Below are 24,272 nucleotides of genomic sequence, written 5' to 3' on the forward strand. Positions count from 1 at the left end.
ACTGCGCCCACTAATTAGCCGTGATTGATTAGTTTTTCAAGAACAATCTAAAACACGACTTAATCAGTTAATAAATAACTTTTTTTTTCCCATTTCATATTGTTTCTGAACTGTTCGTGCTTTGCTAGAGCAGCGATGCAACACGTCGATCGCGAAAGGTTTTGAGTCGATCTCGGCATTAGGTGACAAACTGAACGTCGCCATGGAGGCTGAGACCAGCACGTCCTCCTCTGACTCCTCATCAAAACGTTCATAACTTTATTAAAGAAAAACAACAACAAAACGTGTTCAAATTAATGACGCAACAAGAATAATAATCTCAGTGATTATTGTTTCAACAAGGTGTTGCGCAATTCTGTGCGTGTCGGTTCCATTACCGAAATAACGAGCAGAGCAGGAGTTTAAAATGAACTAATCAACCACCGCTGTGTTCAGGGAGCGTTTATTAATGATATCAAAATAAATATCAAGCCTGCAAACCTAATATCGTAACGGACTGAATGTTGTGTTTTTAACATAATCTCCGGTCGGCTTGTGGAGCGCAGGAGGTTGCCATGGCAACGGGTGTGCTTAAATGACAGACAGAGACGGAGAGTAAAAAGGTGCGAGTGGTTTAGAGTTGATCACCTGTTCAGGTTGTTTTACCTTTGCTGTGGTTCATTACAGCCCGTAGTTTCTGAACATTAAATAAACGACAAACTTGGACTAATTACATCGCTCTTTGTGAATACAACAAACATCAAACACGGTAAATATGTTTCATTAAGTATTTAACAAACAAATGACTTCTACCGCGATAATTATAATTATTCAGTGAAACACATATACCGTATGTGAAATTAAATTAATTTAATTTTGAGAGTCAGGGTGAGGAGGAACCATGTTAGGAAGAGAAGTGGAAGCTGCAGGATCTTCAGAAGAAACAGGTCATGATGCTGGGCTACTGATTATCCAACACATTCTCACTCCCAACTCGTCACATATTGACGTTTTTTCAGGTACCCTCGGCGTCACATATTGACGCCGAGGGTACCCCCTTGGCGTCAATATGTGACTTGAAGGGTTCTCCCATTGAATGTTGTACGGTTCCCTGAGCGTCCGATATTTACGACTTAGGAACGAATAAGATGACGTATCTATTTTTTAAAAAACCTTTATTTACAATGTGTGTGCTAGTTTGAACAGGATATTAATAATATTTACTACATAAACGTTCAGAAAACTTTAATTTGGTATTTAAAAATAACTCAGTAAAATATAAAACCGGAGGGTTTTTGTTGTGGTTGTTGTTAGGTTGATTTAAAAGCCTTTTTTTTTTTTTTTTTTTTTTTTTTTTTTAACTTGATTTAAAATCCTTTATTTTAAATTTACCAACTTATTTTAAGAAAAAATAAGAATTATTTTCTTTTGTGATTGCATGCAAACAGTTCTGTGAACGTTTTAATATTTTGATTGAAATAATAAAATAAGTACGTATCCGGCAAAAACCCATGAAGAAGAAGACGCTGACGTCATCGCATGCGACGCTGTGAGTACAAACCTGAATCTGTCCAAAATGTTTCTGTACTATAAAACTAAAAAATAACTAGAGTGTTGCGTTATAAAGTTGATGATTGCAGTTTTAGGACTTAATGGCAGTCGGACTGTGCCGCGAGTGGTTGAAGACATTTAGACACGTTTGTAACATTTATAAAAGAAATTTACCGGAAGAACTGGGCGGGAAGCTAGCTACATTAGCCTCTTGGAGTCCATAAGCTTCAACTGAACCTGCACTTAATACATTTAATTAGCCATGCTAGAGTCACAGAATTCTTTATAGTCATGCTTGTTGTAAAATTTGAGGATCGATATAAACGCCAGTGACCCTAGGCTGTAATGATCCTTAAAAGTTTGTCTATGAGCCCCTGTCTGTTTGCAGCTAGGCCATTTACTTCCAATTAAAACGAACTTGGATCATTACAGGGAAAGATCTCTCCACCTGTCTATTTTGTTTATTGCTGTTGCAACTTATAAAGAGAAATCAAGAACTTCCGAAATCTGAACATTTCTTTTTTTTATGTCAACAGGTTCTTCTTTGATCTCATCACCTCACGTATATTTCTGCTCTTTTATATAGCACCCACAAAAGGCACTTTTAAGAGCCACATCTGTTTTATCTGTTCATCATCTTTGTGTCCTTAATTTGTCTATTCTTAACTTGTCAACAGTACTGTCTGTCCGTCCGTCCGTCTGTCTGTCCTTCACCATGAGTGTCTCAAACATATCTGATCCATTAATGGTCCTAGATGCTGAGATACAACAGCAAAATATAAATCTCGAGCTTCAACAACTTGATGACTTGCTTGTTGAGCTTAAGAAAGATGAAGATCAAGTACCTATGCAGATACCTGAACCAACAGTAAAGTGGAGAAAAGGAATAAAGATGGTAACAAACTTTATAAAAGGGCAAGATCAACAAGAAATCAATTACCTAAGAGTAAGTACTTCTTTCAAAACATGATCACTGACACATGTAGACTATTTTTTACACATATTAGTAAATTAATGCTAATTGATACTTTGGCAAAATATATTTCTTCTAACAAGTAATTAATTCTGTTTGCTTTTACATCCAGAGAAGTGGATGTAAAACATTTATCTGTTAAAGGCTTGATATCTTTCCCCAACACAAAATTGTTTTTAATTATACGGTAAGAGTATGTTGACTAGAAATTACTCAATAACAAAGAACAGGTTAGTTATATAACAAAAATGAGGAGTTTTACTGTTTTGACACACAGTACAATGTGGTTGCAACAGAGTGAGTGCTTTTCCAGCAGTTGATGTACATGTATTTAGTCATAGCAGCCCCCCAGCACTTGTATTAATTTTCAAGTTTTTTTTAAATTTTCTTTGATGTGGATCATCGGTCAACTCAATCATTTTGATCACCATAGTCACCTTGATTACTTTAGTCACCGTGAAAACTTTCTGCTTTCACCGGGGACGACTAAGTGTTGATAGTGCCAAGCACTTTTGACAGTTCATTCAAGTCATTGAATGTTCATTGATACAGTGATTCTGCCAGCTTTTATTGGACCTGCCCTCATTTAGCTACGGCAGCCCATGAGGTACATAACACACAAAAAAAACTTTACAAAGTGCAAATACAGTTAAACAAAACAAAATACAAACCACCAGTTCTCATCAAAATAGAGAAATATTATTAAACAGTCTGCAACATCCTTTAAATAATTTACAAAAAAATAGCCTACACATTTGGATAATTTAGGCAACATAATTTAAATGGTTCACTATCCATTAACCATACCTTATTACAAAAGGTTACAAACAAATGTGTTTTTCCTCCATTTGTCTGACAATCTAAATTACTTTCTTAATTTTTAGTTAATAGTTTCTACTACAAATTTGAATCTTGAGATATGGGAATTTAAGACAGTTATTAAATTGGAATTGGACATCCAAATGTGGATTTAAGTAAGATGTTAGATATACTCCTTACTTTTATATTTGTTTAATTCATTATTATAGCGTCCCACAGTGAGAAGACCAGATGTCCCTCTCATCCCTCTAACATTCAGTGTGAGGCTGCCTTTGCTCCAGAGACTGTTGGTATGTCAGTAGTACATCTTATTTTATTTTTTCTATATAATAAGCTTCTATGTGCTATACTTTTGTAACATCTAAAAATGTTTTTATTTTTTAAAAGAGTCTTTTCTACAAGAACTCCAGAGCTCGCTGAATGATGCTGCAGGTCAACCACTAGTGCCAAAAGTTCCTCTGGCTTCCACTAACTGGAGCACAAGAAAAAGCATATTTTCAGAGAGTTGGAAAGCAGAAAGACCCGCCTGGTTAACACCATAGCAGCTCAGCACAGTGTGTCAGCCCTTTTTGCCAACAATGTGGAAAAATCCATCTGCACTTCGGTGTCGTGATTGCCTACCACACCCCTTCTTTTGTGAAAAAGGTGATGTGATGATGCACACCAGACATGTCTTCCACAACAGAGAAACCATCATAGCTGGGTTCTTCCAGCCATTACCTCCAACTACCTATGTTTTAAATACAACTCTTTGCAATGTTGGTAAGCTTTTTATTTGTACTGTTTAAACACTCTTCAGAGTGTTTTTCTTACTGTTAATTTTTGATTGTATTTTGAATGTTCTGTTTTTTGTTCATCTGGTTCTACATATCTTATATGCAGATTATGTGAATTCATATTTTAAACATGTCAATCTCTTTAGCACGATTCGTACCTGTGGAGATCCCAGTTAGAATTTGTGATTGTCCATCAGAGTGTTTGAGGATCAAACCAGGAAAGGCAGTCACTGTGGTCACAATCAATGGTATGAATAACTTCATTTTTTTCATGAATCAAAACCAAAATATAATTAAAACCAATGTTAGCAAAATGTAATTATTTAGTAATTTTTTTGCAGACCATAAGAAATTGTTTGTGACACAATGTCAACCTGACATTACAATAACCAAATATTACAACTTTTACATTTTTTTTGGTGTTTTAGGTCGTTATGATCTCAGCATGCCAGAGCTGGGTTGTGAGGGATGTGAGGCTAGTTGGACATGTGGAGTACATGACCTAAATTTAACTGATTACTGGCCAGCTACCCTTCACTTTTCCACTCTATATGCAACTGATGTGCTTTTTACATTTGAAGAAATGAAGATGGCAGCACCAGGTCTCTCCTGTCAAGCATTTCTAAAATGTTGGGCCAACGAACTGTCCGCTTTGGCCGTTTGAGTACTTTAACGTACATATCCCAGATGGTCTGTCTGACTCCATTTTTGAGTGGTTATGTTCTTCAACATTTTGATGTCACTGGTTACATACACTTGAATCAATATCACCTCATTCATTCAGCATTCAGATCATCGGAAGTCCTGGTAACATCAAAATTGATTGAATGAGTTGTTTTTAGCAAAGGACACACCTAGAACTTGAAGAACACATATCCTTGATGCCTTGGATTTGGTCACCTATGTCCTTGTGTAATTTTTCTTTTTTAAATTTGTCTCTCATCTTAAATCAGACAGGAAAGATCTCGGCTGACAGCTTCCTGAAAAGTTTTTTCGAGTGGGAAGCTGTAAGACATGAGTTAGATAAAATGTTAAGAAAGGATCCCTTCAAATGTCAAGCTTGTACCCCAGGTATGCTTGCACTTTCAGTGGATGGAAACCGCAAGCATTACCGTTTCAAGAATGCATCAGGGTATTGTATAATGTGTGCAATATAACAATTCTTTGTATAAGTTAGTGATGTTCACTACCTGTGGACCATAACACCTATATAGTGTTTTTATTCCTTTTTTTCCCCAGATCGGAGGAACAGGCTATATTTAAGGACCTTTTCATAGCCAAGGATGAAGATGTAGTAAAATTTGTGGACTATATACACAAATCAACCAAACATGTAAGACTGCAGATTATAACTTTATAATGACAGTAACCTTATACCCTGTAATGACAGCATGTCTGATTTAATTTTATGCATTCTAGATTTCTGGAAGAGGTGTTTGTGGTGGGCAATGGTCAGCAGCCAGGGAGATGTCTCACAGATCCAGCAGCAAGCTGGACGAGGAGGGATTGGAGCTAGCAGTGTGTAGACATGGGGTCCTACTTTGTGCCCTGAACAGGTATAGGGGTGAGATATTTGCATACCCCTTGTACCTGCAGCAAAGGTTGGCCAACAGACAGATCACATTTTTTTGCATGGATGTAACATGCAAGTACTGGCCATATCTTCAAAAAGTATCTAAAAGCTGTCCTGAGCTCCAACACCTGCTTCAAATGAAGCCATTTCTCTCAGTGTTCCATGCCAAAGCCCATGACTTCAAATGTGAGGTAAGGAACACTGAATAGCCATTGAATAACCTTGCATAAATGCATGAACATCTTTGACTGTTGAAATTGTTTGTGTTTGCATGCTTTTATTTAGGTTAAATGGAGTGGAGCATATCAAGAGGGTGCTGGTTTGACTCTAGGGGAAGAAGTTGAACAGTGCAATGCATTTCTTTCAAGGATCGCTGTTACGACAAAACATATGTCAAAAGCTGGTGAGAAGACCAAAGATTGGTTTCCTGAAATTATAAGTAACTATGATAACTGAAAACTCTACTATTGTGGGCTTCTTTCTGTTTACAGGACGGACAGACATGCTGACCCTTATGGCCATGCGCTGAAACCAGCAAAAACATGACAACTTGGCCACCTCACTAACTCATCGATACCAGAAGGTAGTGAAATATTTGATTTTTGTTCATTCCTATAATTGCTGTGCTCTGATTTTTTTTTTTTTACTTGAAATTGTCAATGCAGGCCACAAAAGCTCTTCAAAAACAGCATCACAATCTGGTGTCCTTAAAAACTGAGCTTTCAGTGACTGACATGCAACTTGATGACTGGGTCAATGATATTAAGAAGTGGGCAGAAGGTGAGCTTTTACAGATTAAAAATTAGAGTACATTCCAAAAGTACTTATATGTAACTGCATCTCTGTTATTTATCATCATCAGCAACATCTACAACAACTGATCCAGACTTGTTGGCAGGCAGAATCGAGGTTCTGGCTGCAAGCATCAAAAGGCGATCTCAACGTCTTTACAAAGACACAGACGGAAACAAAGCTCGTGCCAAGGCTCGTCGCAAAATACAACATGAGAAAAACATTTTAGCATTGGCTTTGGAAGAATACAACAAGACTGTTGCAGGCACAGAAGCACTGTCTTTGGAAGACATCCTGTCCGGCGACACAACATTACCATGGCAGCAATCACACAGTGGTATGTAAACATACACTAATATGTTTTATACTGTCATCATACCTGACAGATAATGTCAGTACATACTCCAGGTGTAAACCTAAACTCAATTACAAATTCAAACTGAGTTGATTTGTCTTTTTCATGAATGTATTTCAGACTCTGTCAGTCTTTCCACAAAAAGAAGGGCATTCGATGGCCTCATGAAAGTAAAGAGACTGGAAGAGGAAAAGAGCATCCTTGTAGGAGAGATGGACCATCATTGGAAATCTCTATTATCCCAAGAAGACACTCTGAAGGACCTTTCCCACCTGTCATCGAGAGGCAAATTTAAAAGTATGTGTTTAAGAGATGTATAAACATATTAATAGTTAAAGCATCTAAAAAAATGTATTAATTGTTATTTTTACTTATGTTCAACTTTAAAGGTCCGTCCTGTGCCCTAACCGATGAAGGTCTAAGAGGTCTCCATAGCATCATCCTTAGAGAGCTGCAGCACTTAAAACAGATGAAGCTGCAGGCAAGAGAATATTATCTACAGACTTTGTCTGGAGCAGAGAGTGTTAGCTTTGACGATACTTCTGATGATGACTTTGATAGTGACTCAGAAGCTTCTGATAATAGTTTGTAATCATTTCTGCATATACAGCTGACAAAGACCTGCACTGGTGTGACAGTGTTCAGCTCCTTCTGATTGACTGATATGTCACATGTAAGGTTTGTTTGCTTATAAATCACCAAAACATACCATCCACTTTGTTGTTATGCTTTCATGTTTACAAATTGGTATTGTTTCATTTTGTTTATCCTTTTTCTTTATAAATAGTTAATATGTTTGTGCCTTTTTATTTTCTACAAAGGCTTAATAGAGCTGTGATTACATAGGCTGGCATGTCATTCTTTTTTTTTCACTTTTGTTTCTGAGTGTCTACTGTATTTACATGTAATAGTAAAAGTGATTTTTCTGTATGTAATTGTTTTATTTCCTATTTTAACTATAAATGGAGTAATAACTTTTGTGTTTCTGTTTAGCAGTTTAAAAAATGACTACAAGACTACACTTAGCAGTCCCAGTGATTCTGTACCATCATAACAGAAACATATTTCTGGATGTTCTAATTTTCTTTTCCTTTTTTATGAACATGTGCAGCTCTGAGTTATTTCTGAAGTCAATGAAAAAACAAAGTGTATAGTGGTTGAACGATTTCTTGTCTTTGGTGACATCGGCGCTGTTCCAATTTTTCTGACAATTTCAGTATTAAAAGAAAAATGAGTAACAAAGTTTTAGTACTTGTCAGTGATAATTTAGTACTCATGGTTCTGATTTTTAATGAAATGCATTTACACAAAAATGGTCAAGCATGATTTAATAAACTAAAATGGATCTACCTTTGTGGACACTTTACTAAGTAGGATATCTGATGAATTTATTATTACTGAATAAATTAATTTATTACTGGCTTTATTAAAAGCCAGTAATGGAGCACATTAAAATGTTTGTAAAAAAAAAACTGATTTCAAGAAATTTGTTTTTCAGCTTTTATGTACTTTTTGAGAACATTTTAAAATTAGTTATAATTGCATAGATAGATTATTTTAAAGACATACATACAAATAAAATGTATAAAACTAAGGCCATGTGATAATATAAGTTGATTTGTAACAGATGCGAGAGCCTCCATTATAATTGTTCTCATAAAAGCGAGCCAATACAGTTCTGCTGGATGTTCCTCTTGTGTTGCGGTGCAACTCAGAAGATAAAGCACACTTCATGCCAGGTGTTGATTATAAAACTCCAATAAGTTATTTTCTGATCCTCCATCTTAAAAAGAAAAAACAAATGAAGAAGGGACAGAAGGTTTAAAATGTTCATTTGGAGCAGATACATTTTTTGTAGTGCGTCAGACAATGATGGCTTTTAACCATTCCATACCATACCAACTTTATTTATGAAACATTTTAAAACAACCACAGCTGATACAAAGTGCTGTACATTAAAAGACAATATAACAATAAAAAAAATAAAAACTTACAATTTAAAAACAAGAACGTACAATTAAAAACTAGATCGTGCTTGATTTGAAAGCCAAGTAGAATAGATGGGTTTAAGACGAGCTTTAAAAGTGGACAGTGAAGGGGCCTCTCTGACCTGCAAAGGCAAGTCGTTCCATAACTTAGGACCCATGACAGAGAAAGCCCTGCCCCCTCTAAGCTTCCTCCTAGATATTGGTACCTCCAAGAGCAGCTGATCTGCTGACCTGAGTGACCGATAGTGTATTTAGGGGTGAAGAAGCTCTGAGAGGTAAGCCGGGGGAAGATTATGCAGTGATTTCGAAGCAAACATTAGAATTTTTAAATGAATCCTAAAATATAGAGGCAGGCAATGAAGTGAGGCCGGGACAGGAGTCACATGCTCCCTTTTTCGAGTTCCTGTCAAAAGTCGTGCAGCAGCATCCTAACCAGCTTCAGTTGTGAGAGCACCTAGACATGCAAAGAGATGTTTATAGAATGTACATCCTTCTGCTTCATGGGCAAATAAATCTGACAATCATCCCATGTATCCTAAGGATAGAACCCAGAGGCAGTAAATAGAGAGAAAAGCAGAGGGCCCAAAATTGAGCCCTGCGGAACACCATAAGGCATTGAAACATCAGATGATTCAGAGTCACTAAGTGCATTTTATTTCAATACTGTAGTCGCCAAGCTGAAATTTTTTTTTCTGTACAATAAGAATATTTTTGAGATCGGGTAACATTTCAAAAAGGTTTATTTACAAAATGAAGTAATCAGAAGTCGATAAGACCTGATGCCGCACACACTCCACAGCAGGAGAAAATGATCGCAGAAGCGCATCAACTGCGCAAGATGCTCCAAAGCGCCTGCTCCAGAGATCACAAATTATACTCTTACAGATATTTTTCTTATATTGATTGATAGTGATGTTTTTAGACTACCATTTGATGTGTGATTAGTTTGATTAGTTTTCGCTCTGCACTTCCCACGATCTATGATTTAATTTCTTTCCTTCTTCAACAAAGACTGGTGACTAATCCTCTATCTATGAAACACATAACATAGCTTCACACACTACTGCTAGTGTAGAGGAAATCAATCGGTTGTAGAGTTAATCTGGCTTCATGCCTTCAAGACAATACATATGGCAAACTTGACCAACTTCGAACGGCGGCCAGCTTGACAGGCACTGAGAAGGGCAAACGCAAAAAAAAGTTTATAAATCCCTTTATGACTCTTACTATAACAAATGCACATTTTAACTTCTGTTTGAGGGAACATTTCAGTTTCTCGTTGACCACTAAATTGATTTCACAACCGACACATAAAGTTGTCAAAGATAATTTGTGCCCTGTCCCCCGAGATAGTCTTGTAAGGTACAATGTGTTGATGGAGCGCGATGTGTCCCTTTATTCTTTTACTCTGTCTGCCGTACAATGGCTGAATTCCATTTCAAATTCCCGCAGAGCAGCCGTGTAAGAATTTATAGAAGTTTGCGGAGCTGTGATGTTTCAAAAATATTTTGTGTGGTTAACTATATTTCATTATGGAAGATCAGGTTTGAAAAAGTTTTCTCCTCAAGGTACTTTTGTCTAAACAGCTTTATTTAAACTGGCGCTGATAACATTGGATCATTTAAGGAAATGTAGCCAGCAACATCCGGGACTTAAAGGACTTCTTTTGGTAGTTACAGGTCAGAGCAGGAATATATAAATGGTTAATATATATATTACAGGCTTAGTAATTAATGTGTGTTCTTCAACATGTGCATGACATTTGCAACATAGGTTTATTTAAATTTATATATGTGTGATGTGTTATATGGTCAGTTGATCTGGACATTAAAAAGGTATTTTAATGTCCACTTCATCAGTAACTGCACTTAAAGCAGCTGTGTTCAAAAATAAATGTACTGCATTTGAAAGCAATTTTATTAAAGCATTTTACAAATACAATATTGATAGACAACATACATGATACAAAAAAGCAGATGGTGAAATTATAGCTTCTTGGCATAAAACACTTCCAAGAAGTTATATTGAAATTAATGTTTTTTTAACAAAATTTTATGGACTTGAATTTGGAATTCCATATCAACCTTAAAAACACTCAAAAACAAATGTGTAAAATGCCATGTTTAAAGGATTTAAGACTGTCAACTTTTACTATGTACAAACAGTCCTATTCAAAATTTTAAACCTCTATACAGGCAAAGTAAATAGTTCATGCAGTGACTCAGCCAGTCACAGCATGTCTTAAGGCTTTTACAGAATATGACAAAAACGTATCAATGAACAGCCCAAGATGATCTTATTACTACTGCATTACAACAGTAACATTTATTTCAGTGAATGACAAAAACAATATAAAACAAAAAACGTCTCACTAAAGTGAAACTGCAGTTATAGAAAAAAATGAAAATTAGAACTTTGTAATACAAAAAAAAAGAAAAAAGAAAAAGCAACATCATCCTGCTTGTTTGTTGTCTGAAGGAAGTGGCTCTTCTTGGGGGACAGCAACATGTGAGAACTGACATGCAGGTTCCCATGTGTCTTCCCAGATTTTCCCACTAGAAAAGATGAACAGTAAAATCAAGTTATGGAATTTTTATGTACTGCAAGGTAAACATTTTTCTCTTTCTAAAAGAGAGTTTCTGTAGCCAAATACTTTTCCCTGACTAAATCACCCCCTGCCCCAATTAACAGCTTATTGGGACACAACAGGATCTTGTTGTGTCCCAAACAATATTATCTTGAATTATTAAGTGTCCGATGACAAACTGACTGCACAGTAATTTCACCACTACACAAACAAGAAAAATCTCTCATAGTGGTTTAGTTTTTGAAAAAATTCTACCAAAAATCCTAACTCAAAGAAAGTGACAGTTTCAGATTTAATTTCCAGCTTGTATCAATTATAAAAAGAACAGTATTAAATAATTTCTAGGACCATAGTGCCTTTTCATAATATAATAAAGTAAGACTGTTACCTTCAGTTGTTATACAAATGTTGTACATATCAAATAAGACTTAAAAGAAATGTCACTTTGTCATTTACACACTTTAATGTATAGAACCCAGGAAGAGTAGCCATGTTTAAGCCAATGTCTACTGGAGACCCATTTTCAAAATGGGTCACTGTTTCTCTAAGAAGCACCTCCTCTTCTGACACTGGCTTTAGGATGTCATCACACCTTCATTAAGTGGTATACAGCCATTCTCAGTAGCGTTGGACTGAGAAGCAATCCCCAAAATGAGCTCAGCAGAGCTGGTCCAGCAGGCGTTTGCTAATTGCAGCTGCCATTAGCCTTAAGGGATTGCATCGGGGGAGGTATGCTTTGTAGGGCGCCATCTCAGCTAGACTGAAAACCTAAGGAAAAGCTCTTGTGACAAAAGGCCACAAAAGCTTGATGACATTATAACGTAATATACATCTCCAAATTTTACATTTCCATTATATTTCCCCATGACATAGCAAGATTATATTTCTAATAGGTGCAAAAACACTTCTCACCAAGCAGAGCAGGGTAACCAATGAATTTTACTTCCTCTTTCCCTAGACAGCATATAAATAAAAGCGAAATCAATTAATTAAAGCAATCATCAAAAACATGTCCATAAAGTGATTCTAAAATTCTTAAGCGAGGAAGGAGTCTAAAGTCAGTAATGAAGGATGTATGTTGAAACATGGCTTTTATAATAAAATGCCTAATTATGTGATTTGGTGTTCCATCTCTATGCTTCTGTTACTGTGCCAATGCTGACTTTTTTGTGAAATTGTTTTGCTCTGACTTATTGTAATGCCCCTTTTTATCCTTATAATAAAAAAGAAAAATAGAAAGCAATTGAGTCTTGAGAGTAAGTAAATATGATCAAAAAGTTTATGAGTAAACAAATGTGCTTATTTAGCAGACCAGTCCCAATTATCACCCCTCCCCCATCTACTCATCTCCACATGTGGCAATGTCTCTTGGTGTATCATGGCATTTTTGACTAGGGTGGGAATATACTTTGAGAGGGTGTATTAGTAACAATTTTAGTCTTACCGCATTTGTCCTATGCCCGGTGATTGAGTCAAAGAGGAACACCTTTTGTCTACTACATTTCCGGCAACCTTAATGACAAGAAAAGAAAAAAATTATAAAAACAAAACATGAAATACAGCCAAAGTGTGCACAATGAAAAACTGAGAACTAGTGTGGTGACTTTTAATCATTCTAAACTTTAATCTTCTTTACATGGACTTACACATTTTCTCTAATTATTTCAGAGGTTAAAGTTATATTATTAGTAGTTAAATATAACTAATTTTTAACTACTAATAGTTAAATATTATTTAACTATTGGCCAAAGAAATTGAAAAATAATACTTAAAGTGTAACTAAACCCAAAATAAGTTTTGTCACTTATAAACTGTATAATTATTTTCTGATTCTGTGAAAATTTTGACACTTCAATACTTGACTCCTCAAGTTGGTAGTTGGGTTTTTCTAATAGTTACAGTGAAATTCATTAACATTAAAATATGAAATAATACCACAGCCATGTCACTCAGCACTCATTCTGGTATATGGCGATCTCTTTCAGTCCCACTGCCCCACACGGTGCAGTGGGGCAGTGGGGAGATGAGTTGGAATAGCAAGTGTTGTAGACTGTATTGATAGTAGCATTATTCTCATTTGCAAATGTTTCTTTGTAATATTGACAAAATTGGAATGGGCCTGCTCTGCTCTGATTACTGCCAAAGGAATTCTGCAGGACAGACAACTGTTAGACTGACTGTAGGTCTTTTTAGGAGCAAGGGGGAATCTAAGCATCCTATGCTGCTTGCTCATGACAGAGCAATGCTGATTTAAGAGTCTCCAAAACAACAACAAAAAAGAGTTGCTACATATACCACTAGATGTTTTGACCAGTCAGTAGAAGAGTCAGGAAAAAATCAATGAACATAGCAACAAAGTGGATAAGCTTTGTCGCTATCTTTGTTAATCTCCATCTCCAGCAGTGTCTTTTCCTTCTCCCCACTTGTGTAAAATTTGCAAAGGCTTGGTTTATGATTTCAGGACAGTTAGTTAAACTTGTTTAACTAACAAATACAGTGTACTTGTCCACAGGTTCACAAACAAGGTCAAGACAAGCATCATTATTAATTGAGAATTTGAAGTTAGTATAGCTGAAATGTACATTAAATGCACAGTGGCACAGTTGATAGAAGAAGTTCTGGTTTTGATTCCTGGCCCTGGGTCTTTCTGCATGCGTGGGTTTTCTCCGGGTTAATTGGTCTCTCCAAATTGTCCCTAGATGTGTGTGTGTGTGTGTGTGTGTGTGTGTGTGTGTGTGCATGGTTGTTTGTCCTGTCTGTCTCTGTGTTGCCCTGGTCACCACCCTGGACAGACTGGCGACCTGTGCAGGGTGACCCCCTCCTCTAGCTGGAGATAGGCAGCAGCAGCATTTTAGTGCTGAACTCCTTAAGTAGGTAGTTGGTCCCCCCGGTGTAAGAAAATCAATGGATGTAAAAGCAATAGTCACAGGACTGAGGAAAACAAAACTTACGCTTTCTTTTCTTACTGTCAGTGTCACATAGGCCACCCTGAGTTGATGAGATGGCATTAGCAGCAGGTGATTGAGATGACTCCTGATCTGGCTGGTCTATGGTAGAGGCAGCTGGAGAGGGGCTTCGGGCCCTTTTCGTCTGGAAAGCTGATGAGGATGGAACAATAGGAGGAAGAGGAACAGGAACCAGATCAAGCACAATCACAGTTTCTTCTTGGTTTTGTGGTGAGATCTTTATCTGCTCCTCAGCTGTGGTCTCCTTTGGTTCATTAATGAAGTCCTCAGCGTTTTTACCAGTCAATTGCTCTTTGTGTGTAAAAGCATCTTCTGTAGAGGTTTGGGGCTGCACTGGTACAGGTGTGCCTAGGAAAGACATAATTTTAAAGAAAAAATACATAAGTATTGCTCGCTCTCTGATATAAGGCACTACAGGTGTACACACTCTCACACAAACATACATGCATTACCAACAGAGAGAAGAAATTCATAAGCCCTCTGCATCTTATCCAAAAATTTTTTGTAGTATCCGTGGTCTCTAAATGTGTAGTTATGTCAGCAACCCACTTGCTTGAAGATGATTGTTGCTTCGCGAAAAATAAAATGGGCTTGAAGCCTAAAGCATGGAGTTTGCGTACCTGCGATTGATAAGAACATGTAACAAATTACTTAAACACACCATCCTATTAGAGCAGTTGTTTTTCATCTTTAGCAACATATTGATAAAATAATTTATATTTTCAAAGTCATGTGTGTTTTGTGGTGTTAACATCTCAACTATTTCATATGGAAAAGTCAGAGAAGAATGTTTAAGTTAACAAGAGGAGTACGGGGTACATTTTGCTCATTAACAGAACTTTTTCAGTCTAAAATGTATACTTACTGCGATTTGTGCAGAATATATTACTCTGGAAACGTTTCTGTTCTTTAAAACAGCTTCCCTCCACTGATCGTCAAAATCTGCAGCTTTTCTTTTAGATTTTTTTTGGTGGAAAGACTCTGGTGGCAGACAAAACACGTTTGTCTGTTTGCCTGGTTAGGCGTTTCACACTTGGGGCATGGCCTGAATTTGGGCCGTGTCATACTTAAAAAACAATGGCAAAGTGCAAAAAAAACAACAACAAAGACTTCAGATGGAGAAACAAACAGACAGACAGACAGTACTGTTGACAAGTTAAGAATAGACAAGTTAAGGACACAAAGATGATGAACAGATAAAACAGATGTGGCTCTTAAAAGTGCCTTTTGTGGGTGCTATATAAAGAGCAGAAATATACGTGAGGTGATGAGATCAAAGAAGAACCTGTTGACATAAAAAAAGAAATGTTCAGATTTCGGAAGTTCTTGATTTCTCTTTATAAGTTGCAACAGCAATAAACAAAATAGACAGGTGGAGAGATCTTTCCCTGTAATGATCCAAGTTCGTTTTAATTGGAAGTAAATGGCCTAGCTGCAAACAGACAGGGGCTCATAGACAAACTTTTAAGGATCATTACAGCCTAGGGTCACTGGCGTTTATATCGATCCTCAAATTTTACAACAAGCATGACTATAAAGAATTCTGTGACTCTAGCATGGCTAATTAAATGTATTAAGTGCAGGTTCAGTTGAAGCTTATGGACTCCAAGAGGCTAATGTAGCTAGCTTCCCGCCCAGTTCTTCCGGTAAATTTCTTTTATAAATGTTACAAACGTGTCTAAATGTCTTCAACCACTCGCGGCACAGTCCGACTGCCATTAAGTCCTAAAACTGCAATCATCAACTTTATAACGCAACACTCTAGTTATTTTTTAGTTTTATAGTACAGAAACATTTTGGACAGATTCAGGTTTGTACTCACAGCGTCGCATGCGATGACGTCAGCGTCTTCTTCTTCATGGGTTTTTGCCGGATACGTACTTATTTTTATTATTTCAATCAAAAATATTAAAACGTTCACAGAACTGTTTGCATGCAATCACAAAAGAAAATAATTCTTATTTTTCTTAAATTAAGTTGGTAAATTTAAAATAAAGGATTTTAAATCAAGTTAAAAAAAAAAAAAAAAAAAAAAAAAAGGCTTTTAAATCAACCTAACAACAACCACAACAAAAACCCTCCGGTTTTATATTTTACTGAGTTATTTTTAAATACCAAATTAAAGTTTTCTGAACGTTTATGTAGTAAATATTATTAATATCCTGTTCAAACTAGCACACACATTGTAAATAAAGGTTTTTTAAAAAATAGATACGTCATCTTATTCGTTCCTAAGTCGTAAATATCGGACGCTCAGGGAACCGTACAACATTCAATGGGAGAACCCTTCAAGTCACATATTGACGCCAAGGGGGTACCCTCGGCGTCAATATGTGACGCCGAGGGTACCTGAAAAAACGTCAATATGTGACGAGTTGGGAGTGAGAATGTGTTGGATTATCCCTCTGTCTGGACACAGGATCAATAGAGCCAGTTTAAAAGCTAAAATGAATGGTTATATGCCAGACATGGAAAACTGGGATGCACTCCATGCCATGATGTTCAGAATTTAGGTCTCATGGCATCTCAAGGTGTCAACATTGCCAGTCAATAGGCTGAGGGAAATATAGCTCCATTTTGTAGCAATTCAGGAGCTACCCAGCTTTTATCGCTTCGCAAAAAAATTAAACCACATTCCAAAGCACACAAAGAAGCAGTTATATATACTATACTTTTGTCATAGTACTCACAATAATTTAAAACTAATTTCACTCCTGAACATAACCGTATTATTTTCCAACAACTTCCAGAACAGTTTAATTTCTTAGCTGATAACTGACGGTATATTAATGAATCTGTATAAGAACAAATTGCAGCAGTTCCTGTACAGTAGCTTTATGCCTCAGGTAACTAGAACCGCGGTTGCTCTTTTTCTCACGGGCTCCCGTTAGTTCAGTTGCGATGACACCAGTAAATTAAACATAAAAGGACTCTATAGAACAAGAGTCCCCAAACTACGGCCCGCGGGCCGGATCCGGCCCGCCTCCACATTTGGTCCGGCCCCCTGAACAATACCAGAGAGCATTCAGATTTTTTTGCATTTATGGTATTTTCCGGACTATAAGCTGTTTATATGTGGATTTTTCTTCAACCACCAGGGGGCTCTTTAGCAGGAAATGAATCATTGGAAGTCTGGTTACTTACGCGCCAACACTGAGAGCACAAGCAGCAAAATGAGTAAGAAACAGATCAGATGTCTTTGGAAAGTTTCTTTGCAAAGGGGAAAAGGCCCAAAGAAGAGAAAGGAGAATGGATTTATCCCGGACCGGTAGGTGAGTCCCACATTACAAGCCCGCTCTGCATAACATGTGGCAACATAAATGAAAAAATGTCTTGACATTAAAAGTTCTATGTGAATAATGTATTTGGTCAAGACTTTTCCACAGTAAACAATATTCCTAAACTCACCCAAGATATTGTCAGCAAAATGTATTTGTTTTTTTCTGCATACAACAGCAGCAATATACTAACTATACACAAGACTGTCATTACTTGACATAGTTGTACTGTTCAAAACTTTTCGGTTTGCTTCCGTAGAAATGGCGTAGTGTCTGGACATGTTAAAATGTTAAACTTTTTACCAGCCGAAATCCTCACCACTTTCAAATAGTTTCCTTTTTTATTTTATTTTAGTTGTTGCATGGACTCAATGAGTACAAACAACAAGTTGATGAGACTTAACGTTCCAGGCAAGAGGCCAGGTCACCAGTCTGTCGCAGGGCAACACCGAGACACAGGACAAAAAACTATGCACACACACCTAGGGAGAATTTAGAGAAACCAATTAACCCTGACAGTCATGCTTTTGGACTATGGGAGGAAGCCGGAGTACCCGGAGAGAACCCATGCATGTACAGGGAGAACATGCAAACTCCATGCAGAAAGACATGGAGTCTTCCAGGGCCGAGAATCGAACCCTTCTTGTTGCAAGGCAACAGTGCTACCAACTGCACCACTGTGCAGCCCACATTACAATCAAAGTATATAAAACTTTTTATAACCAGTATCTGCAAATGAACCACCCAATTCAGGAGATTCTGCAGGTACCCAGACAAAAACCCCAAATCACAAGTAAACAACCTGGTTGTCCATTACAAAAAGAAGAAATACATACCAGGTGAGTAATGTCTTTTTTTCTCTTCATTGCAGGAAAGAAGGTCCAAAAGACCCAGTAGACGACGTCCAAACAGAAAGTCCCAAGGCCCCAGGCTAGGACCTCACTTTGGGGAATCAATTTAGTCTCTTCTTTTATCATGTCTGTATTAATTTTGTCAGATAAGTAACCTTTGTCCTCCTTTTTCGCAGGAAGACAGCGAGGCGTACCCAGGATTTCAGTTTCCACTGAAGAAACAATATAATCTCCAGGTAAGTGAATCAATTTCAGGGAATTAAACAGAGTAAACAACTCTGTTTGACCCTCCACAGGTCATGCAAAACAAGTGAAAGTGAAGAATCATCCGTAGAGTTGTTTGTAGAACTTTCTCATCCTCTTACAGCCGAGCCCTTAGAAACTGCATGATAACAAAAACCTTTGTCCATCCATCCATTTTCCTCTATTGTTTCTGGGTCATGGAGCAGCAGCTTCAGAAGGGAGGCCCAGACTTCCCTCTCCCCAGCCACTTCTCCCAGCTCCTCGGGGGGAACCCCAAGGTGTTCCCAGGCCAGCCGAGAGACATAGTCCCTCCAGCGTGTCCTGGGTCTTCCTTGGGGCCTCCTCCCGGTGGGACGTGCCCAGAACACCTCACCAGGGAGGCGTCCAGGAGGCATGCTGACCAGATGCCCGAGCCACCTCAACTGGCTCCTCTCAACTTGGAGGAGCAGCAGCTCTACATTGAGTCCCACCCGGATGACCGAGCTTCTCGCCCTACCTCTAAGGGAGAACCCAGACACCCTGCGGAGAAAACTCATTTCGGCCGCTTGTATCTGGGACCTCGTTCTTTCAGTCATGACCCACAGCTCATGACCGCAGATGAGGTGGGAACAAAGATCGGCTGGTAAATCGAGAGCTTCGCTGTTTGACTCAGCTCTCTCTTCACCACTACAGACTGGTACAGTGCCTGCTTCACAGCAGACGCCCCCCTTTCCCAATCCACCTGTCGATCTCCCGCTCCCATTTTCCCTCATTTGTGAACGAGATCTCCAGATACTTAAACTCCTCCACTTGAGGCAGGAACCCCTCTTCCAATCTCTCCCAGAGAGGAGACATTCCATGTCCCAAGAGCCAGGTTCTGCAAGCACCATCCATATTTACAAGAGTGTTTAGGAAAGGAGTTTGCAACACACAGCCAGAACAATGCTTGCAGCTGTACCAAAACCCAAGCCAAAACTGAAGCCGCTCATAAAAGACTCCCCACAATCAGACAAGAAAGTCCACATACTCCAGGGTGGACGCTGCTGCTGCCTCACTTCTGGCCTCAGACGTTCCAGTACAGCCTCCAATATCTCATCTTCTTCTGACTCGTCCAAATCATAAAATCTTTTAATTTTCTTCATTAGTTCAGCCATTTCAGTTACTAACTCCTCTGCATTTAAACTGTGCAGCCTCCTTCTTTGAATCCTTATATAAAATTCCTCAAGTTCTTCAAGAAATTCTGGATCCTCCATCATAAAAGTTTTACAAGTTGCCACTCTTTCTTCAATCCTCCACTGAAAGATCTCTTGGGAAAAAGTTCAAAAGTACTTAAGACTGTTTATGATGTCATAACAAGAGAATGATCACAGAGAGAGTGATGTCATAACTGACATATTCTTGCATACACTGTATTTATGCATTTTATAAAATATGTTTATATGGTTTTCTTTTTTGCATATATATTGAAATATGTTTAATCTAGGTCATGCTAGTTCTGCTGTTATATTGTTTTTGTCGTGTTTTAGTTCTTGAGAAAGTGTGGTGGAAATTTCCCAAGTGGTAACATTAGGACTCCTCCTTGCAGGAACTTGTTTTTTGCCAGACACTGACCTTACCTCAATGCGCATTGTGTTTTACCAAATCTCTTTATTGTTGTTACAGATGGTTAATCAAACTGAGCTTTACATACACAGTTTTAAGCAAATATATGGTTCATTTATGTTCTTGCATTGTTCTAAAATACAAGTTTATATAAACTAAAATATAAAAATGGCATCCAATAAATAAAAGGTCAGTATTTCATGTTATTTTCAGAACATTTTAATTACTTGCTTTACTTTCTTTGAAAAGGATAAGAAGGATGGTCATATTTTATTTTATTTCTTCAGCTCACTTCCACTGGATGCAGGATTATTGCTTGTATCTTATTTTGAAGATTGGAATTTTGATTATGGAGTCCCTTTCTCCATCACATTTGTTTATTTTTTTATTTCTTTATTTTATAACTCAGTTTTTCTGACATGAAACTTGGTTCAGCTTTTATGCTCACTTCTGAGCCCTGACAAGAGCTGGAAGTGTTCAATCAGATGGGAACTACAAACTTGTCTACCACTTTTACCCATAATGCACTGCAGTTAGTTGATTGCTTCTCTGAAAGATGAGTGCTGTCTTTAAAACTCCCCTTTTTCACAGAGTTCTTTTGATTCTTTGTTTTCAGACTCTGCTTAATTGTTTTCTATTAGTTTGAGATTACTGAAATGTCTCTCCCCACAAGCAGCAGTCAACCAACTGTGAAATAAAAAAAATAAAATATTTTGTACATTAGAAAATATTTTTGTAGCATTACAGTACATTTCACATTACAGAAAAAGGGATCTATTCATCTTTTTTATACAGATATACAGTCCCTATACCATAAACAAGCTGCAAAATTTGTAAAAGTAAAGCAAAGACTGTGTATCATATGAAACTAACTAGTGTTGTGTTTTTCCCAGCAGGTGTTTCTTTGTGTTCAGCTCAGGCCTCACGACTAGAATAAAGCATTTAGGTGCAAATATACAAAACAGTATCCCATAACTTGATGCTAGAATGGCAAATATCTCCACAGCTACCGTGAGATTTCCAGGAGAGCTGACATAAGCTGGGATGAAGGTGATCCAGACGGCACAGAAAATTAGCATACTGAAGGTGATGTGTTTGGCCTCATTGAAGGTATCTGGCAACTTTCTGGCTAAGAAAGCAAGGACAAAACACAGCAAGGCAAGGAATCCAACGTATCCCAACACGGCCCAAAAGCCAACAGGTGAACCCAGAGCGCACTCGAGGATGATTTTCTCCATATAGTACTTGAGGTTTTTTAAAGGAAAGGGGGGATTTATTGTTAACCATAGGATGCAAATTATGACCTGTATAAAAGTGAAAAACAAAACAGTGAGTCTCTGCTGTGCAGGCCCAAACCATTTCATCACGTTGCTGCCTGGAAGTGTAGCTTTAAAGGCCATTAGGACCACAATTGTTTTCCCAAGAATGCAAGAGATGCAGAGGACGAAGGTGATGCCAAACGCTGTGTGCCGCAGCATGCAGGACCACTCAGTGGGCTGGCCGATAAAGGTTAGAGAACACAAGAAACACAGAGACAAGGAGAACAGCAACAGGAAGCTGAGCTCGGAGTTGTTTGCCTTCACCAGTGGAGTGTCCTTATTGACTAAAAACAGTGTGGCTACTATTAAAGTTAGCACAACGCCGAACAAGGTGAAAAATATCAGTATTTTGCCCATAACTTCAGTAAAAGAGAGAAACTCAATTTCTTTTGGCAAACATGCATCTCTGTTCTGATTGGACCAATATGCTTCAGGGCACTTTTTGCAGTCAATAGAATCTGTAATAAAAATAATGTTTTTTTTTTTAGTATTGCAGTTCAATAAGTTGCACTCTAACAATATTTACAAATGACTGTATCATCGCTAGTTTCAACATAATACACACACTGTGGCAGGCAAATTGTGTGCACATATTACTATAGTTTATGTCTGTGTTACCTGTCGTGTTGCTAAATTCTCCCACCGGACACGACACACAGTCAAAGCAGCACACGGGTTTTCCTTTTTGAAGGACTTTATGGGTTCCTGGACGACAGCTTTCACTGCAGACTGACACAGGTAGCTGTAATAATAAACATGATAAAAAAAGGGCTTTATTAAATATTTTTTTACAAGTGTGATCAGATTTTATTATCAAGAAAAATCTTTACCTCTTTTGTTCCCCCTGGCCACATTATTGTGTCTGTGTTAAGAACAAACCTCTTGCCAGAAGGTAGCGAGGCGTCATAGTAGCCAACGGGTCTAAACTGAACCGATCCATCCGTTCCACGTTGCCAGTTCACCACCTCATACCTGGCAACAGCAGCTCCAGTTTGATCAAACCACACTCTGTCCCCGTTCTTAACAGTGAAGTTTACGTACTTTAGAGCCTCCACCACCTAAAGAGAAATCGGCACTGCTTATTTCAACATTGTTAGCTTTACAACTATAGTCCAAACAGTACAAGAGTAATGATTTATTTTTATACCTCCCATGGCTTGATTTCCACAGTTTTTTTACATCCTTGACCCTCTGAACACTTCAAGATGCTGTGCAGAGAATGTGATATGGCGTAGACGGCTTTATAGATATTAGTGGAGTACCTTAGCTCTTCCACATCATCATCATTATTACTGAGCTCCGCTAAATCCTGATTGGCTTTGCAAGGTTTTTGACTCATCTCCGTTTTTGTCCCGTTGCACAGAAATTCCGTTTCCCAGAAATCTCTAACCAGAAAATCCTCCAGGCCACTGATATTTGCCTTTTGCACTGCAAAGCCCAGAGCACCTCCCAGCACACTGAAGCTAGTGGGAGTCACAAGGCTGTCCGCAGTGATCCAGGCCTCCACGCCAATGAACTGATGTCCTGTGATGTTGTGGAGACTCAGCTGCTCTAGCAAGTTATTCATTTCCACATGGGCGAGAAAGCCAACAATCACTTGAGCGGTGCTCTTTTTTATCACTTCTACCACCTTCAGGAGTTTCTCCGGCTCTGCTCTGTTGAATTTCTCCGTGTACTCCACACAAACTCCTTCCTCTTGGGCAGCAGAAAGGAAGATGGCCATCCCGTTGTTGCCGTAGTCGCTGTCGCTGTTGACTGCTCCGACCCAGGTCCAGCCAAAGTGTTTGACCAGCTGCGCAAGGGCACGGCTTTGATAGAGATCACTTGCAATGGTTCGAAAGAAAGAGGGATAGTTCTTCCTACTGCTCAAACACTCGCATGTGGCCGAATGACTTATCTGTTGACAGAAAAACAGAAATCTGCACGAAAAAGAACAAAAAGGCAAAAAGGGCAGGCTCTGCACATTATGAAGACATAAAAACTGATTCAGTTCACTCTTACCACTGGAATTTGAAATGGTCCAGTTGTGCGAGAAAGGACAATGGTAGAAGAAGATTCAGACTCTCCAATAATAGCATGAACGGCTGACTGACCAGAGCAGCTGTTTCCCAAAGTCAGCTCATGGCCGTTCATCAGAGCCATCGCTGCACGCATTGAGGATAAAGTCGATGCACAGTTGTCATAAATTCTGTATCCAATAGATATATTTGGAAGGAGATCGTCATTTTTGTTAATTTCTTGAATAGCAAATATCATTGTCTGTGCAAAGCGAAACTCCCTTAGGTTAATACTGAGAATAGAAAGGCACAATGCAAAACTCTGTTCACAAAATCAACAAGTTGATGCAATATTTTGTGCAAAGTTCAGAATTACCCGGTGCACGCAAGAGTTGTTGGTCTCTCTGTAAAGGAAAGTGAAGGTTGTGTGATTTTGCTGTGGATGGAAAAAACGCCTCCAATCATCACATCTCCATCTTCAGACAGAAGCGGAAATTCTGCACTTCCCCGTATCTGGCAGAGAGTATCAGGCTCCCAGACTGCGCTGTACGCAAACAGGAGGCTGGTAAAAATAAATACTCCAAGCACCGAGGACATGTTTATCTTGGTGTCGCCTAAGAGTCTCCCAAGTCAATATAGTTGCT

General features: G+C 38.2%; 1 protein-coding gene and 3 long non-coding RNA genes across 6 annotated transcripts; 2 read left to right on the forward strand and 2 right to left on the reverse strand.

The window, feature by feature from the left end:
- Positions 1-1,468: 1,468 nt before the first annotated feature.
- Positions 1,469-3,893, forward strand: LOC145554717 (uncharacterized). The gene is made up of 3 exons (XR_014090701.1): positions 1,469-2,476; positions 3,532-3,612; positions 3,710-3,893. It is a non-coding gene; the product is annotated as an uncharacterized LOC145554717 (long non-coding RNA).
- An 873-nt stretch (positions 3,894-4,766) lies between these two features.
- On the forward strand, positions 4,767-7,895 carry LOC145554654 (uncharacterized). 2 transcript variants are annotated; one of them, XR_014090633.1, is made up of 9 exons: positions 4,767-5,230; positions 5,338-5,431; positions 5,518-5,862; positions 5,957-6,074; positions 6,163-6,254; positions 6,337-6,451; positions 6,534-6,800; positions 6,939-7,115; positions 7,208-7,895. It is a non-coding gene; the product is annotated as an uncharacterized LOC145554654 (long non-coding RNA). The 2 variants fall into 2 exon arrangements; XR_014090634.1 differs by having other exon boundaries at positions 5,227-5,242.
- A 4,911-nt stretch (positions 7,896-12,806) lies between these two features.
- Positions 12,807-15,319, reverse strand: LOC145554597 (uncharacterized). Of its 2 annotated transcripts, none has more exons than XR_014090586.1 (3): positions 15,225-15,319; positions 14,345-14,979; positions 12,807-12,905 (listed from the first exon to the last, which is right to left on the reverse strand). It is a non-coding gene; the product is annotated as an uncharacterized LOC145554597 (long non-coding RNA). The 2 variants fall into 2 exon arrangements; XR_014090587.1 differs by lacking the exon at positions 15,225-15,319 and having other exon boundaries at positions 14,345-14,707; positions 14,812-15,206.
- Positions 15,320-20,096: 4,777 nt separating this feature from the next.
- LOC103474731 (extracellular calcium-sensing receptor-like) lies at positions 20,097-24,264 on the reverse strand. Its single transcript, XM_008425886.3, has 6 exons — positions 24,005-24,264; positions 23,633-23,921; positions 22,779-23,528; positions 22,462-22,689; positions 22,250-22,373; positions 20,097-22,089 (listed from the first exon to the last, which is right to left on the reverse strand). The coding sequence occupies exons 1-6, from the start codon at positions 24,223-24,225 to the stop codon at positions 21,185-21,187; spliced, it is 2,517 nt and encodes an 838-aa protein (XP_008424108.3). The 5' UTR covers positions 24,226-24,264; the 3' UTR covers positions 20,097-21,184.
- Positions 24,265-24,272: the final 8 nt, after the last annotated feature.

The sequence above is a fragment of the Poecilia reticulata genome, chromosome 13 (assembly GCF_904066995.2).
Source record: "Poecilia reticulata chromosome 13, P_reticulata-male-v2, whole genome shotgun sequence".
NCBI lineage: Eukaryota > Metazoa > Chordata > Actinopteri > Cyprinodontiformes > Poeciliidae > Poecilia > Poecilia reticulata.

What these genes read in the sequence shown, in the direction of transcription:
- LOC103474731 (XM_008425886.3), bottom strand. Translation starts at nt 24,225, where the DNA reads ATGTCCTCGGTGCTTGGAGTATTTATTTTTACCAGCCTCCTGTTTGCG. An exon ending in GACCATTTCAAATTCCAGTG is followed by an intron (nt 23,529 to 23,632) that starts GTAAGAGTGAAC and finishes TTCTGTCAACAG; the next exon opens with ATAAGTCATTCGGCCACATG. An exon ending in GGCCAGGGGGAACAAAAGAG is followed by an intron (nt 22,374 to 22,461) that starts GTAAAGATTTTT and finishes TTATTATTACAG; the next exon opens with CTACCTGTGTCAGTCTGCAG.